Genomic DNA, 16,408 nt, shown 5'->3' with positions numbered 1-16,408 from the left:
AAGAAGTACCTATCCTACTGATGATTCTGTTTCACTTTTATCTTCAAAATGGGATAAGTCTTAGAATTTTTTTATTTCTGATTAATCTAATTAACTCTTAAATAAAAATATATAGCGTAAAAGACTAAATTGAATAGTTTCACGAGTATACTGTGAATTAACAACGAAATGTATTCTAAAAACGTCGTTTCGACAAAGACTTAAAACAAAATTAATTAATAGATTACAATGAGCAATAGACGTTAATATTCTTCTTGCACACGACTGATTCGGTACGAGAATTGAACAGCGATGGGGTAGATATAGAGCCCTTAAACCGCCTTTTTCACTGTCCCACTTCCAAAATCAAGACTAATGGTTTTAGAGTTGCTCAAATAAAAATAAGTGGTCGGAATATGTGAAAATGGATGCATTAAGTCGATTTGAGGCGATTAGTCCATGTCCATCTGTCAGCCTGAGTGTGTAACTTTGTATAAACGCATCGATCCCGTAAATCAGAAAATCTACGGACCATTTCTATATTATATTATTTAACACCACGGAAACCCGATTATAACTTTCTACCTAAAATCACAGTTGGACTCTGTCTAGTCTCCTCGATAATAAAATGGTTAAGGTAAAGAACACATATTTTCGTTTTTATTCTCAACGTCTTTGGAGACGATTTCTTGACTTGAAAATTTTTAGTCATTGCTGTCCAACTGGATCCGGAAATAGGTTATTTTGTGAATACAATTGCTTTCAATGGAATATATAAATAAATATATTTATTCTAATTTGAAAGATTTCCATTTTCAAAATAATCTTATATATGGGACCAAACTATATTGAAGGGACCGATATCAAAATATAAATTTTACAATAGTTTTGTGAAGTCTCTAGCGCTATCTTGACATTAATTTTTAGTCGATAGTGTCATTCTAACATTTCGAATTAATCGAGAGGGGTGGGCATTGATAGAAGTATAACTTTTTGGCGCCATTTTTTACGATATTAACTTGCTTTTACCAGTTGCAGTGCTCACAATTAAAATGATAAAGACAAAGTCTGTCAAGCCAGCCAAATTATATGTTATAAAAAGAGGTAAAATATTTGCATATTCGTATAAATATTGGTAATAGCATATTCTTAAATTATTAGATGGAAGAAGGGAAGAGATACATTTTGATAAAATTACATCAAGAATCCAGAAATTATGCTATAATTTGAATATGGACTTCGTTGATCCTGTAAGTATTTACCATCAACTAATATATGTGTACTAATAGCAATATCATAAAATTACTTCGACAGAAAGCCAGTCCTAACAACTAAATTATAGTATATGTACTTTTCAATATGTCAACAGGTGGTCAAATTTTTCCTTCATTACTTACAATTAGTCAAGAATTTTCTTGACCAAACATTTTTTGCGTCAGTACTGTTGTATTTCATAACAAAAGACTAACAAAGTAGTTGAAAACGAAATGTGTAAAACAAAATTAAATTTTGAGAGAGCCTACAGTCTAACTACAGCCATAGCCCCGAAATGATTCGGATATGAACCCAATATTTTTGTTGGTTGTTTATGCAGTGTTTTAATAGAGAATATATAGTGACAGTCGTTTTTGGCATTTTTTATTTGAAACAGAATTTTTCAACTGCGTACGTTATTGATTGGCATGCTTATTCAACACCTACTATGTTACTTATTTTTCGAATTAATGAAACTTTTTAATGGTAAACTATTAAATAATATTTTTTGAGTTAAATTATAAAAAACTAAAAATGTGTAACAAAATAAACATCAAAACCAAAATTACAAATTTCTTAAGTTGTCAAAAAACTGTTTACGCAAACACGTTGATTGTCCTTACTGAAAATAGAAAACACATTATGCTAATTTTAATATTTAGTATGATCTCATTTAGCATTTAATGCATGCTAGAGCGTTGTCTCATGGTATAGACCAACTTTTAACTTGAAGTATACAACAGGGATCCTTTGCCAATCTTCTAGCATAGCAGCTTTCTGTGTGCGGTTCTTTGGATCCCGTGTTCTCCTCCTTATCTTTAGGTATGTCCATACATGTTCATGTGTTCAAATCGGATGTTGAGGCACTCATGGTCTCATTATATGCAAGTTTTCCAACTCCTCGGCTAGATATGGATCTCCAAACCATAACCGAAACCTTTTCAAATTTTACACTTAAAATTATGATTCTGCTTTACAAGATAGTTAATGCCTTTCGCCATAATCTGAATGGACCATTGATACTTTACAGTATTACTATTGTTTTGCGCAAAATATGTTTTCCCAATATTTTGGCTGCTGATTAATCATGTTCACAGCAAAGCGCTTTTCTATATTTACCAACAAACTCCTGAAGAGTACTTATGCCGTAAGATGGCATGGCGTACTGTTTCATGTGACACATCTAGGTCACATTGAAATTTTCGGATTTTGGCCAATCTTCCCCATTATTAAGCGGTTTGTCCCACTGTAAATCTTTCTCTTACGCCTACCTGTACGCTTTTATTCAAACTAGCCTTCCGCGTGGTTTATAACATTGTAAATGGGTTTCCTTGATGTAGAAAACCCTTCAATTAATTCAACAACAAAAAATTATAAAAATCAATTAAACCACATCAATGCTTAATCTCATGCCATTTAAAAGATAAAGTAATTCCGCAATTCAACAAATTTTCACAGCCAAATTAAAAGAATTGCAATTACTGTATTAAGGGACGCCAAAAGTATAGATAACGGTAAATCATCGTAATTTCTAAGAATTATATCGAAACAGAATTCCGAGTCGCAATGTGTAAACAGTTTCTTGACAGCTTGAAAAAGAGTAATTTTAGTTGGTATTTATTTTGTTACACATTTTAAGTTTTGCCTTCTTTTATTCAGTGTGTAAAAAGCTTCTTGACAAACTTTAAATTTTACGCACTAGTTTAATTCTCGAAATTTACAACAATATAAACATATATAAGGTCTTCAATCTGCTTTCATAAAAATATTTCCTCTATATGTTTTACAAATTAATTATATCTTAAATCAAAATTGTATAAATCTTTATTAGTTGTATGGAACTGCAGTATAATAACTAGTAAACAAATTAACAATAACTTAAAAAACACAAGTGCATAAAAGATATTTTAAAAAATTTTGTCTTATTTAGGTTTCAATAACCCTCAAGGTCATCAACGGACTCTACTGTGGTGTATCTACACAGGAGTTGGATAACTTAGCCGCGGAAATTGCAGCCAGTTTAACAACTCATCATGCAGACTATGCACTTCTAGCTGCCAGGATTGCAGTTTCCAATCTTCACAAGGAAACTAAAAAAGTTTTTTCAGGTAATTAACTGGTTTTAACGTTACAGTTGTGAACTTAAACAAAATTCTTTGCACTTTAAGCTGTATTATAATAGCATTATTGTATTTCCAAAGATGATGGTTTTAGGATTAAAAACCCATTTAAACGATCATGTAATATGCGGTATTTATTTACACTGTGCTTATTATTAATTATTTTCAACTGATAAATATGATATTTTTCTTTAAATTTAAAGTTTTATTATATGCATATAGTATACGAAAGGTCGTATAACAAAATTAGGATCTTTTAGTTCTCTGAGTGAAATATTTTCAAGTAAATAGTTTTAATATTTTTCTTGATAACGTTTGACAAAATCGAGAGTATACACTGAAAATAACAAATCATACCATTTGTCTGTAAAACAATATCGTTTTATATTTAAATATAATTTTCGATGTTTGAATTACTCATATTATTTATATTTCAATCTGCACAGATCAATAGTTATTGACTGTTATTGTTAGCATTTAAATTGTGGACTATATGATTTTTACCCCCACCCACACTCCTTATATATTATATATAGTGAATATGTAATACATGATTTAACATCACTAAAGTCCATCAATTGTAATGTATTTAGAAAGGAAGTATTTTAAAAAAAAAAAACACAATTCACAAATAAAGAAGATTCATAGACTTTAACAAATATAAATTAATCCAAATAATAATGTTTATTTTTATGTTTCAGATGTTTTTGAAGATCTTTTTAAACACGTTAACAAAGAAACAAATCTGCCTTCACCTTTGGTGTCAAAATATCATTACAACATTGTTAAAAACAATTCTGATCGCTTAAACTCGGCTATTATTTATGATCGTGATTTCGGATATAACTATTTTGGATTTAAGACACTTGAGCGGTCATATTTGCTAAAAATAAATGGCAAAATAGCGGAAAGACCGCAGCATTTGCTAATGCGTGTTGCAATAGGTATACATGGTGAAGATATTGAATCTGCGGTTGAAACCTACAATTTGCTCTCTGAACGTTTTTTTACACATGCATCTCCCACACTTTTTGCTGCAGCCACAGATCGGCCACAATTATCTTCATGTTTTCTTTTAACTATGGTATCTGATTCGATTGAAGGCATTTTTAAATCAGTTGAACAATGCGCAATGATTTCGAAATCAGCTGGTGGCATTGGGCTTAATGTCCACTGTATTCGAGCTAAAGGCACCTCAATTTGTGGAACAAATGGTACTTCAAATGGATTAGTACCAATGCTTAGAGTATTTAATAATGTGGCACGTTATGTTGATCAGGGCGGTGGTAAAAGACCTGGAGCATTTGCCATTTATTTGGAACCTTGGCACTCGGACGTCTTCGAATTTTTGGATCTTAAAAAAAATACTGGAAAAGAGGAACATCGTGCACGCGACTTGTTTTTTGCATTGTGGATTCCTGATCTGTTTATGAAGCGTGTGGAAGCCAATGAGAATTGGTCATTAATGTGTCCACACAAATGCCCCGGCCTCCAAGACGTTTGGGGTGAAGATTTTGAAAATCTCTATATCAAATATGAGCAAGAGGGTCGTTCAAATCGAGTTATTAAAGCACAATCTCTTTGGTTTGCCATTATTGAATCTCAAGTAGAGACTGGTACTCCTTATATGCTCTTTAAAGATTCGTGTAATAGAAAAAGCAATCAACAAAATGTTGGAACTATAAAATGCAGTAACTTATGCACGGAAATTGTTGAGTATTCAGCGCCAGATGAAATAGCTGTATGTAATTTGGCGTCAATTGCACTAAACATGTTTGTGACGCCAGAAAAATCGTATGATTTTAAAAAACTTAAAGAAGTTACTAAAATAGTTACGAAAAACTTAAATAAAATAATTGATATAAATTACTACCCTTTACCAGAAGCTAAAAAATCGAATTTACGACACCGTCCAATTGGTATTGGAGTTCAAGGATTTGCGGACGCATTAATCTTAATGCGGTATTCTTATGAAAGTAACGAAGCATTCCTTTTAAATCAGCAAATCTTTGAAACAATTTACTTTGGAGCTCTGGAAGCGAGTTGCGAATTGGCTCAAAGAGATGGGCCCTATGAGACCTATATTGGAAGTCCAGTAAGCAAAGGAATTTTGCAGTATGATATGTGGAACAAATCGCCAACAGATCTTTGGGACTGGAATGCTCTAAAAATGTTGATTAAGCAACACGGTGTTAGAAACTCTTTACTAATTGCTCCGATGCCTACGGCATCCACTGCCCAAATAATGGGTAACAATGAGTCGTTCGAACCTTATACTTCAAACATTTATACAAGAAGAGTATTGTCCGGCGAGTTTCAAGTAGTAAATCATCACTTGCTACGTGATTTAACAGAGCTTGATTTGTGGGATGATGATATGAAAAATCAGATAATATCAAGTCGGGGTTCAATACAAAGCATTGAATCTATTCCAAAAGAAATTCGAGATTTATATAAAACAGTGTGGGAGATATCAGTTAAGTCAACTATTAAAATGGCGGCTGACAGAGGAGCGTTTATTGATCAAAGCCAGTCTTTCAATATTCATGTTGCTGAACCCAATTATGGAAAACTCACATCAATCCATTTTTATTCGTGGAAAGCGGGACTAAAGACAGGAATGTATTATCTTCGTACAAAGCCAGCAGCTAATGCTATTCAATTTACTGTAGATAAAAATATATCTGTAGTGGAAACTAACGGACAAAGCTCATTTGACCAAAATGCTTCGTTAGAAGTTAGTAATACAAGTGAGTCTGATATGGAAAGAGAACGTAAAATGGCAGATATGATTTGTTCTCTCGAAAACAAAGATGCCTGTTTGTCTTGCGGATCATAAACACATTTAAACTTCATTTTATATACGCTAAAATTTATAAATAAAAAGTATTTAATAAAAAATAAATCACATTGCTAAATTAATCGGTTTATTCATCTTTCTCTAAGCAGAATATTTTTTAATTTTGGTACCCAAAGTAAATCTTAATTTTCGTCGCATTTAACAGGGAAGAAAGCTCTAGTCGCAGGTGAACCCCCAATTATCAGATTTTCTAGCTTAAAATAAAATTCAATGGGTTCACGGTATGAAATAATTAAAATTTTATTTATTTATTTGTGCAACCCAGTTTCCAAAATTTTATAAAAGTCAATTGTGCAATTGTGCGATTGTGTATGCTATATAAGAGGACCTTAGATCCAAAGACGTCCGAGAAATTCAATGATTGAATCTCGATAAGGGTTTCAATTGATAGCAATACACAATAAACAGTTTGTCAAGAAACTCTACACACTGAAAACAAATATATTTTTGTCTTTAGATAAAATATAATAGCCTATTATTGAAATAACCGAAATTAGTTGAATGCTCAATTGTTTGATATTTAGTCTTAAAAAAAATCACAAAAATAAGAACAAAACTAAAAATGAATAACAAAATTAACAACAAAAACTAAAATAATTGGATGGGCTTGTACAATTTTGTTATTACACATCTAAAACTGAACTATTTTCATTTTTAAAACTCCTGGAAAAAGTCACATGAAACGGTGCACCAGGCCGTCCTAAGGGATAGGTACTCTTCAAACGATACTTAGAAGAAACCGCTGTGTTTGGTGATGCATCTCTAGCTGAGGAGTCGTAGAACTCGATTAAATCGATTACACCAAGAATGCCTCAAAATTTCAAAGATAAATTTGAAGAAAAGTGCGAGAAAATGTTGTTTTTAGTAACAACAATAAACCAAATTTTAATTTCTACCAAGAAAATGATACACCAGGAAATCGATTTGGAAAAAAACTTAGAAAAAGAAATATCTATCCAATGAGTCAATGAAACAACGGCCACATGTGTAAAATGCTTAGTGGAATCAAACTAAGCATTCATTCGTTTTAGATTTTAAGTTTAAAACAATTAAAGTATTTTGTATAGTTTTTTGACAGATTGAAAAATTAATCTTCTTAACTTTTCTCCTTCTTTTTCAAAACGTATTATTAAACAGTTGAACATTGAAAAATTAATTGTCTATTATATTTCCATCTAAAAACAAAAATGTACATTTTTCATTACATATTGTTACTCATTTTTACTCTGTTACTCCTAGAGAGCAAGCGTTTTTTCGCTTAAGAGCACTGATATTGAGATGCCGTATGTTTGATCATCAAACCTAAAACTGAGGCATGCAAAAAAGTTTCTACAAGATGTGTTATTTTATTAGTTGTTAAATAGTTACTTATTATATGCATGTATAATTGCATAATATATTTGATTGGTTCAGTACCTCGTTATAAATCGACCATACCCAAACATTTTTAAATATATTTAAATCGGCCTCTGTCTAGCTTTCAACAACTTATTCGGAGAACCTTCAGAGAAATTTCGCTAAATCATTGGAGGGTTTGTCAAGAATGTATTTCATTTTTATTTTATTTATTTGTATTATTTTTTGGGGAAGGTTAGGTTCTTTGCATTTTAAACAATTCGTCGTTTCTTTTCATCGTTCCGTTCAATCCCAGCTCATTGAGCCTCTGACCTTTTCCTTTACTCTGGTTGCTTCTGAAGAGTTCTTCGATATTGTATGACTGATTTTTGTATTATTTGATTAGTTTTGATTGTTTTGAATTGTAGCTCAGTAGTTATTTGTGAAAATGAATCCCTATTCGCGAGGTGCTTTGATTTTATTATTATTTGAAAACGATTCACCACATATTTCAATTTACTCTCAATCACATTAAATGGTGATTATATTAGTTCGGAATATTTACTCGTTTAGAATCGCTCAAACATTTAAAAATTTAAAATTTAAAATTGGAGTTAATAGTTTACTGGTTCTCCATAATATAAGTTTGTTTGAAATTATGTAAAAATAAAAATATATAAAAGTGTAATTACAAATGTTGCTGTTTTTTTATTTGTTTTTTTTTTTTTATACGATTTTACTCATTGTAGTCCATGGTATTGAATATTTGACGAAAGAATGAAGAAAGAATATAATTTACATATATCGTTGAGTAAGCTTATATACATTATATGAATTAATAACAATCGCTTGACATGATACTCGTTGCTAGAAGAAAAATGCAAAACAAAATCTAAGTTGCTCATGTTATAATATATTTTTTACAATGATAATACTTTACAGTGTTGTCTCCAAAATCTGATTTAAATAACACCTGAAATACATAAAAAGTTATCGATTGTCAGTTACTTCCATCTCTTCAAATTTGTATTTAACATTAGGAGCGCTATTTATTATCAAAACATCTTTTTTTTATATTTAACCCGCAGTAACAACTGGAATGTCGATTTAAATATTACAAGTTTTAAAATGTGAGTTTCTTTAGCAGAACTCTTGCGGTCATGAGTTGTATGTTGCAACATTTGTGTTTGTGTTTTCCTTGTAAATATCTAATGCATGTGTATTTTGCATATGTATTTATGTGTATGTAACTAAACAATAATTTTATGCAAAATGAAAATTAAAATATGTGTCTTTGTAAAGAATATTATTCATCACTCAATTTTAAGTAATTGTGTACTATTGGTGTCTGTTTGTGATTATTTAAATAGATATGTTTCATCAACAAGTATTTTAAAATACCTTACAGTAGAACAAAAAATTTTCGGTTATTACAAAAACAAATATGGCTACACATTCATAAGCTCTTGCCAATATTCGTTAATAAGTAAACTTACGCATATATGTATTTACAAATAAACAAGTCCATGTTAGCTCGCATGTATACATACATACAGTGCATGTTTGCTATAATATATATTGTTTACAATGTTTTAATTTCTATTTCACATATTAGATTATGTATTTTTATGCGTATATAAAATTTCATATAGTTGTGGAACTAACACGATATACATTTGCACTTATACGTGCTAGGTATCAGCTGACGAGCATAAATCAAGAATTGCACGTAATACTAAAAAAAATTGGCATCAAAACTAATTGTCAAATGTACTTTAAGATGAGTGGTTTTGGCCGAAAACGCAATAATCTAAGAATCGTTAAATCTTTGTGTATATCTTTTTTGTTAATTCAGAAAATATTTAATAGTCAGCAAAAGAAAAGCATTAGTAAAAATATCAATTTCGTTTTCTGATTGTGTTAAGAAATTATTACAACTTCGACATACATTTATTTAGAGATTTTTTGCCGTCTTAGTTATCAGAGCCTTAAAAATATTTTATAGTTTCGCCTAAAGACTTTCATTTGATTAATAATTATGGGTAATGTACCTGTACTTGTTCGGCTGATTAAAAAAGGTCGGTAAATTGCATCTTCCAAATAGGTAAGAGCCATTCAGTAAGACGTTTCATACTTCAAACCGTAGTTCAAAAAAGGTTTATTTACAAAAATGTTGTCCCAGCCCCAGCGCTACGTTTATATTTTTATACCCTGATCCCATTGAAAATGGGAAATCAGGGTATAATGGTTTTGTGCAAATGTATGTAACAGGCAGAAGGAGGCGTGGCAGACCCCATAAAGTATATATATTCTTGATCAGGACGACCAGCCGAGTCGATTGAGCCCTGTCCGTCCGTCTGTCCGTATGTGTGAACGCGTGGATCTCAGCATCTATAAGAGCTAGGTCAAGTTTGTTTCAAATATTCTATAACAACTATAATTGTTATCGAAAAAAAACCTTATTGAAATGCAGTAAATAAATTATATTTCGAACGTCTTAAGAGCTAGAGCCATTTTGTATTTAGTTTTATGTATATTTTGTGCAATTTTGATTTTTGTTGGATTTTGGATACCGGCTCCAAATTCCCCCAAATTCTTAAAATTTAAGTTTAGTTGGAACTAGGGCCATTATATAAAATCGTTTGCGTCTCAACCAAGCCAATAGGATATGTAGATCATATGCTGAAAATTTCATTAAAATCCAATAAGTAAAACAGAAGTTATTAAACAAAACGTTTGCCCAATTTGCAAAAGCACATGTCAGCAGCCACGCGTACTCATTTTTCCTATGCGTGTGCACACATACATTCAAATGCGTGTATTCCTTTCTATTCCAAGAATTGAAATTACGATTGAATTGTGCTGAATTATTAGCTGCTACTTATGTTCAAATTTGCAACTGCTCGCGTAAGCAGTGCAATGGTTGCGTTGGTAGAGGCAGCGATCGTATGCAGCTAGGTCCGGGGGTGGAGATGAAAGATTTTTTATTGGTTTATTTTTATTTTTAATTATGAAGTGGCGGTTTTGGTAGAGTTGGTGCACGTTGCGCAAATAATCCGGGTTCGAAACCTGGTCTCGCAATGTCGTTTTTTATTTGTTATCTTTTTTTTTTGAATACTCGATACAAACTAGGGAAAATATTAAAAAACTCAGAGGACTGGGATCAGGGTATCTCCTAGTCGGGCACCCCGACTAGAGCTTTCTTACTTGTTTACTTTGTAAAATTGGTATGAAAATAACAGTAGTGATTTTAAAACAGACTAAAAATAGACTCATAAATAGTGCTTTAATACATACAAATAACATACAATCTTAACGTTTGCACTTTTCCAGAATTCATCGTGCAATAAAAAGCACATATATGCCTTTATAAATATTAGTTATCGCAAAATTTTGCAATGAATGCATCGTTCCATTCATATACTGATATACTAGCGGCGCATCAAGATTCCTCTAGTCCGGAAAATTTCCCTTCAGTAGTCGTTGGTTACAGAACCAGCCACACCAAGGATATTGCTGAAAGTAACTCAAATATCTCTTCGTCTCAATTGTCGTTTATGGATGAGTCTTCGAATGAATTTAATAACCAACAGTTAATACATCCAAACACATTAATAAAAGTGTGTGGTGGTTGTGGAGGTAAGTCTTCAATCTTTTTTTGCATAATTAGAATTTGAAAAATAATTATGTTAAAAGTTATTGTATACTTCATATAACTAGTTCGATAGTAGTAAATGATCGGAATATTTCTTTGATGAAATACAAAATACATTTTTGAGGAGGTCGTAGCTTGTTACTAATAACAAATAAGTATAAGATATATTTGTTTAAGATCAGGAAACATTTAAAACAATATATAATAATATTTAAATAAATCGATCTATTTATAAATGTATCCCAAATGCTTTCTAAATTCAAAGCGAATATTAATTATTGAAATATAAAAATTGTAAAATTAGCACATTAGCACAATACAACTAAATGAAGTTTACAGAAATATGTCGGGTTATTTAATATAATGATGTATTTACAGATTTTCCAGTCAATTGGTATTTTCTTTGGAATTACTCACACAAGAAATTATATATACCAAAGTTGTATTTTTCGTTTTAAGACACGTATATATGAATACAAATTTTGAAAAAGTCCTTTGACTAACTTCAAAAGGAACCAAATTACTTGATTTACAGTGTTCCATGAATGTTTTAGTTTGGGATAACCTGAAAAAATTCAATGAAAAAATGGAGCAATATAAGGTCATTCAAATTAATGTGATAAAAACTAACTTCATATTTATTTGTATTGACCCCAATTTTTCATAATAGTGCTATTTATTTTTACAACTGTATATTATACTATACTACACTATCAGCACAATAAACCGATTATGTTAGTTCAGGTAGACTGACGAAAACTATGTTTTATTAGTAACACTTTCAGAAATGTTAGCTCTGGCATTTTAAATACAGTATTAAAAATTTTAATTTGTTGTGTTAATAAAGCATTGGTTTTGCTGTAAAAATTGGAACGCGTCCCAGTAAATATTCCATAACAATTTTTAATTTACCGGAAATTTATGTGGATTAGAAAGTATAGCGTGAAACATTTTGCATAACAACTTCTCTACGAGAGTGAGTGTACCACTCCGTTTTATAAATCAGTATATACAGTGTATACATTTTTTTCGATCCCTCATCATATTTCCTTATTATCGATAAAATAGATTTTATGTAAGGTTTGCTTGTGGCTTCAATACTGTAAATATTAGAGAATTCAGATATACTGTGTAGGTTTCCGCAATTAATACATAGGCTTAGAAATTTTCCTTCCTTGCTTTCTTCCCCCAAGTTCATAAAAATCCTGCAAATGTCACCGCTTTGCTGGGTTCACTCAGAGTTTTTCCTAGTCGAGTCGTCTGGTTCTACTGCGTTCTTCTTGAATATTATCTAAACCATTTAAATGATAAACATACTTCTAGAATTCCTTTTTAATTTAAAATAAAATTTACTGTTGCAACTAAGATAATATTAAAAAAATTGGTTAGATAAAATTGTAATTAATTTGCTTTTTTTTGTTTAAAGAATAAAATTGTTTTTTAAAGGTTATATTTAACATAAGTTGACGATTTTGTTCGAATTGACTTCGAAAATGCAATTAGGATATGAATTGTATAAACTAGCTAAGGACTTTATTTACACTCATTCACGAAGTGTATGAGTAGATTGGTTTCGTTCCACGCCCGTCTTGCTGTCCGTCCATCTATCCGTATGAATGTAAACTATATCGCTGCTATTGAAGCTGGAGACTGGAAATATGGAACATCTGCTTGCTAGTACAAGCTGTATTTAAACGATAGGCGATAGATAATAGAGCTAAAAAATTAAAAAATAATTTTTGATATTCTGTTGACGTATTTTAGCGATCGACAGATCGTAGTCAGTTAGCCCTAAGATTTGACATTACACTACATTATTGTAGACTACTAAGAATTGGTCGAAAATTTATATTAATGCATAGTGGCTAGTGGCTAGTGGCTAGTTCAAAAGTCAAAAGTATATTCAATAAATAAACGTACTTTTAAGATATAGAATAAAACACGCATCATACTATTTTCAGCAGAAATAAAAATTCACGAACTTTTTGGGCTTTGTGAGATGTTGCATTATCATGCAATAAAAACAGCTGTTTCCACCCTTGATATTCAAGTCTAACACGAGCATTTATAGACCACAAACGATGTAAAACTTGTAAATAGTATTCTTCATTAATAGTTTGACCTTCTGGAACTAATTCCTTGTATACAATACCCTTGAAATCGCATGTTTAACATTGTCTTGATGCTTCTGAAAACACAATATTTTTGGTTTCTTCACGTCCATTTTTAAATCGTTAAACCACTTATGAACTTTTGAACGAGCTAAGCAATCATCACCATACACTTTGCATCAGGTCGGACGTCTCACTAAATGTTTTCCCAATGTTTTTCCAAAAACAAATTTAATATTTTCTCTTTATTCCATTGTATTTTTACGACACAAGCACAAAGCATACTGTCATTAAAAAGTTACGCGTTTTTTTTTAACTTGTGAACCGATTTTTATGAAGGCGACTCCTTTTGAAAGGTGAGACCTGTACCTTTCTAACGATATCAACTTTCAATAGATGGCGTTACGTGTTCCATGGCATAAATAAAAGTTCCTTTTATTTCTTGAACATACTGAGTATACGGCTCTTAAGGGAGTCGCGTATTAAAAAAAAACAAAGGTCTTGATGTTGGCAACGCTTAGACCGTAAAAGGGTATTATTCAGTCAGTAGCTCCAACAATATGAGATTATTTTACGGATTTACCCTTTTATATTCCAAAATGGGAATTGTTCTATTACATTTTTCAGCATTTTATTTTTCAGGTTTTACTATCCAGCATTAATTTTTTGGGAGTTAAGCTGATGACGCGTAGTGTACAGATAAAAAGAAATCACAATTTAAATCAAACTTATATTATTTAAACTATATAACTTTTAGTCTAACGTTTATGTTTACAAAACGAAGACATATTTTGAATATTATTTGGTGAACACATTTTGTGGATACTAAGAAATTAGCCGATATATTAAAAAATTATTGAACTTCTACTCCGTACACGATATAAGAATATATTCTTATAATTTTAAGAGTAAATTGATTTTGTATTTGCCGTAATCTGCGCATTCGTGTACAGAAGAAAATAAACAAAATATATATACTTTATGATTTACCCTTTCAACAATATTTAATCGGTTCCGAGTGTTAAATGGATTTAGGTAAATTTTGCAAAATGTTTAAAAAGGTACAAGGTTAGTATGTAAGTATTAACAAATATTTATTCAAGGGATCAAGATGATGCCTCTAAGGCAGTATTAATTTTTGGTTTTTTGTTTTTTATTTTAATAGCTTTTATTTTTTAGTAAACAATTGAACCCATTTACATGAAATTTCACGAAATTGAAAGGAACATGTTCTCTGAATTAAAATTTTAATAATACCTCGCCATCACCGAACGTTACCGTGGTGGTTTTAATTGGTCGAGTATAATTTGAAAACTGCGTATTTCCGGATCCCAACTCCTTGTATTTTCGCTAGTAATGTTAATTTTAAATCCAAAATCTGACTATCAGGAAGTGTATTGTTTAGATATTGGAAGTTATAAGTTATTTGTAACGGAATATAAAACGATGTATGAAGATAAACAACAGCGACCAAAAATTGACGTTCTCATTATCCATTGTTATTTTCAGCGGTCGATGAAAACACGATACATAGGCTTGTTTTTATATTTTTTCGTACGTAGAACTGAACTTAATAATTCTAAATTGTTATTTATTTAATTGTTATTTATGTAGAACCACAATTTAGATTCGATAAAGTACTTCTCGTGGATTGAAAAAAGGTGTGGTTTTTTTTTTTTTTTGGTGGTTTTAGTATCACGGAAACGATATTATTTAAGTACGACGGAAATTTTGGCAACTGCTGAGAATGTGCTATATGATTGTCAATTTCTCTAATGACATTGGCGCCATCAGGTTGTGAGACTAAGTATTTATCGTACAGCCATGATGTTTTTACCCCACATATTCAAAACAACATAATAATTTAAAATATTCGTATTAATTATTTTCATTAATTGGAAATTATTAATTATATCATTCATTAAGTGAAACATATTTATTTTGTGGAATGTCAGTCCTGCTATCCGCTCGTCTGTCGGACGGAAACTTTTAAATGATCAAAGATATGAAATTACAAACTCGATCATGGACTCAGTTGATACTCTAATTTCCACAGTTGTGGTGCATTAGCCAAAATTTCGTTTTGGTAGACTCCTAAGGATTAATATCGAGTGTAATACAGTCGAATGCCATCCCAATTGCAGTATTTCTACTTGGATTTTATTAATGAAAAATGTATTATTTTAAATATTATATGTGAAAGTATACATAAATAATTAACTTTAAATGTATTCATTGAGAATCGGAAATCAGGGTATAATGGTTTTGTTACATGTAACAAGCAAAAGGAGGCGGGGCAGACCCCATGATGTCTATATATATATATATATATATATATATTGAATAGGTCGATGAGCTGAGTTAATTTGGCCCTGTCCGTATATATGAATGATGTCAAAACTTATAAGAACCCTACGCGCAGATCAATTTTGTTTTAAATAATCGATACATATTCCTCATTTAATATTGTATTAATTTTATTTATATTTTCTTCAATTTTCACTTTTTTCTATGTTGGATGTCTTCATTTTCATTTTCAGTAAACTGACAAATATTCAATATAGTATGTTGATCATATCCTGAAATTTTTCTTTTAATTTATTAAATAAAACGTTAGCCTTATCGGCAAAACCACATAGCTTGCAGCACTAAGTATACTCATTTTCTCTATTTTATTGTGTTATTGCGAATTGTGTTTGAATTGCGTTATTTTAAATTTGGTACCTGTCGTCTGAGCAGTGAAGTGGCAAAGTTGGTAGAGGTGATTCGCTTTGCCGAACAGTTGTGTTTTCAATGCCGGGAAAATCGGTTTATTTTTGGTTGATTCGTATAATCGTGTTTTTATATCTATGCATAAATGCAGTGTAAAAGCAGATTGGCTGGCGTTCAGTGTTTCTCGTAGTTGGCAACCCTTTCTTGGTTTTTAAATGTTTATGTGAGTTTATATGAAAGTTCGATGTATACAAAAAAAAAAAAAAACAAGTAAAAAAGCTTAAGTCTGCGTTTACTAATATTTTCCGTAGTTTGTATCGAGCATTCAAAAAAAAAAAAAAAACAAATAAAAAACGACATTACGAGACTAGGATTCGAACCT

The 16,408-nt window shown here is 30.9% G+C and overlaps 2 protein-coding genes and 1 long non-coding RNA gene across 7 annotated transcripts in view; 2 read left to right on the top strand and 1 right to left on the bottom strand.

Annotated features, from left to right (window-relative positions):
* The first annotated feature begins 960 nt into the window (after positions 1-960).
* LOC111597781 (ribonucleoside-diphosphate reductase large subunit) lies at positions 961-6,259 on the top strand. Its single transcript, XM_023312646.2, has 4 exons — positions 961-1,083; positions 1,141-1,229; positions 3,164-3,341; positions 4,055-6,259. Exons 1-4 carry the CDS (start codon positions 1,032-1,034, stop codon positions 6,190-6,192), a joined length of 2,457 nt encoding a protein of 818 aa, XP_023168414.1. The 5' UTR covers positions 961-1,031; the 3' UTR covers positions 6,193-6,259.
* A 2,313-nt stretch (positions 6,260-8,572) lies between these two features.
* LOC111599643 (LIM domain transcription factor LMO4) overlaps positions 8,573-16,408 on the top strand; it is a 31,487-nt gene continuing 23,651 nt past the window's right edge. The window contains exons 1-2 of one of the 2 annotated variants that reach the window (XM_030224203.1): positions 8,573-8,678; positions 10,882-11,187. In XM_030224203.1, the coding sequence (XP_030080063.1) occupies positions 10,947-11,187 (241 nt within the window). In that variant the 5' untranslated portion in view covers positions 8,573-8,678; positions 10,882-10,946. Of the gene's footprint in view, positions 8,679-9,635; positions 9,653-10,881; positions 11,188-16,408 lie in introns of those variants that run through there. The other variant, XM_030224204.1, reaches the window with a different exon arrangement.
* On the bottom strand, positions 12,003-13,611 carry LOC111599642. Of its 4 annotated transcripts, none has more exons than XR_002751442.2 (3): positions 13,356-13,611; positions 13,124-13,292; positions 12,003-12,494 (listed from the first exon to the last, which is right to left on the bottom strand). It is a non-coding gene; the product is annotated as an uncharacterized LOC111599642 (long non-coding RNA). The 4 variants fall into 4 exon arrangements; XR_002751444.2 differs by having other exon boundaries at positions 13,186-13,292; positions 13,356-13,608; XR_002751441.2 differs by lacking the exon at positions 12,003-12,494 and adding an exon at positions 12,637-12,920 and having other exon boundaries at positions 13,356-13,610.

The sequence above is a fragment of the Drosophila hydei genome, unplaced genomic scaffold, assembly GCF_003285905.1.
Source record: "Drosophila hydei strain 15085-1641.00,03,60 unplaced genomic scaffold, DhydRS2 tig00000384-arrow-arrow-pilon, whole genome shotgun sequence".
Lineage (NCBI taxonomy): Eukaryota > Metazoa > Arthropoda > Insecta > Diptera > Drosophilidae > Drosophila > Drosophila hydei.
Note: the sequence above shows the minus strand (reverse complement) of the source record. Positions and strands in the feature narration are given on the sequence as shown.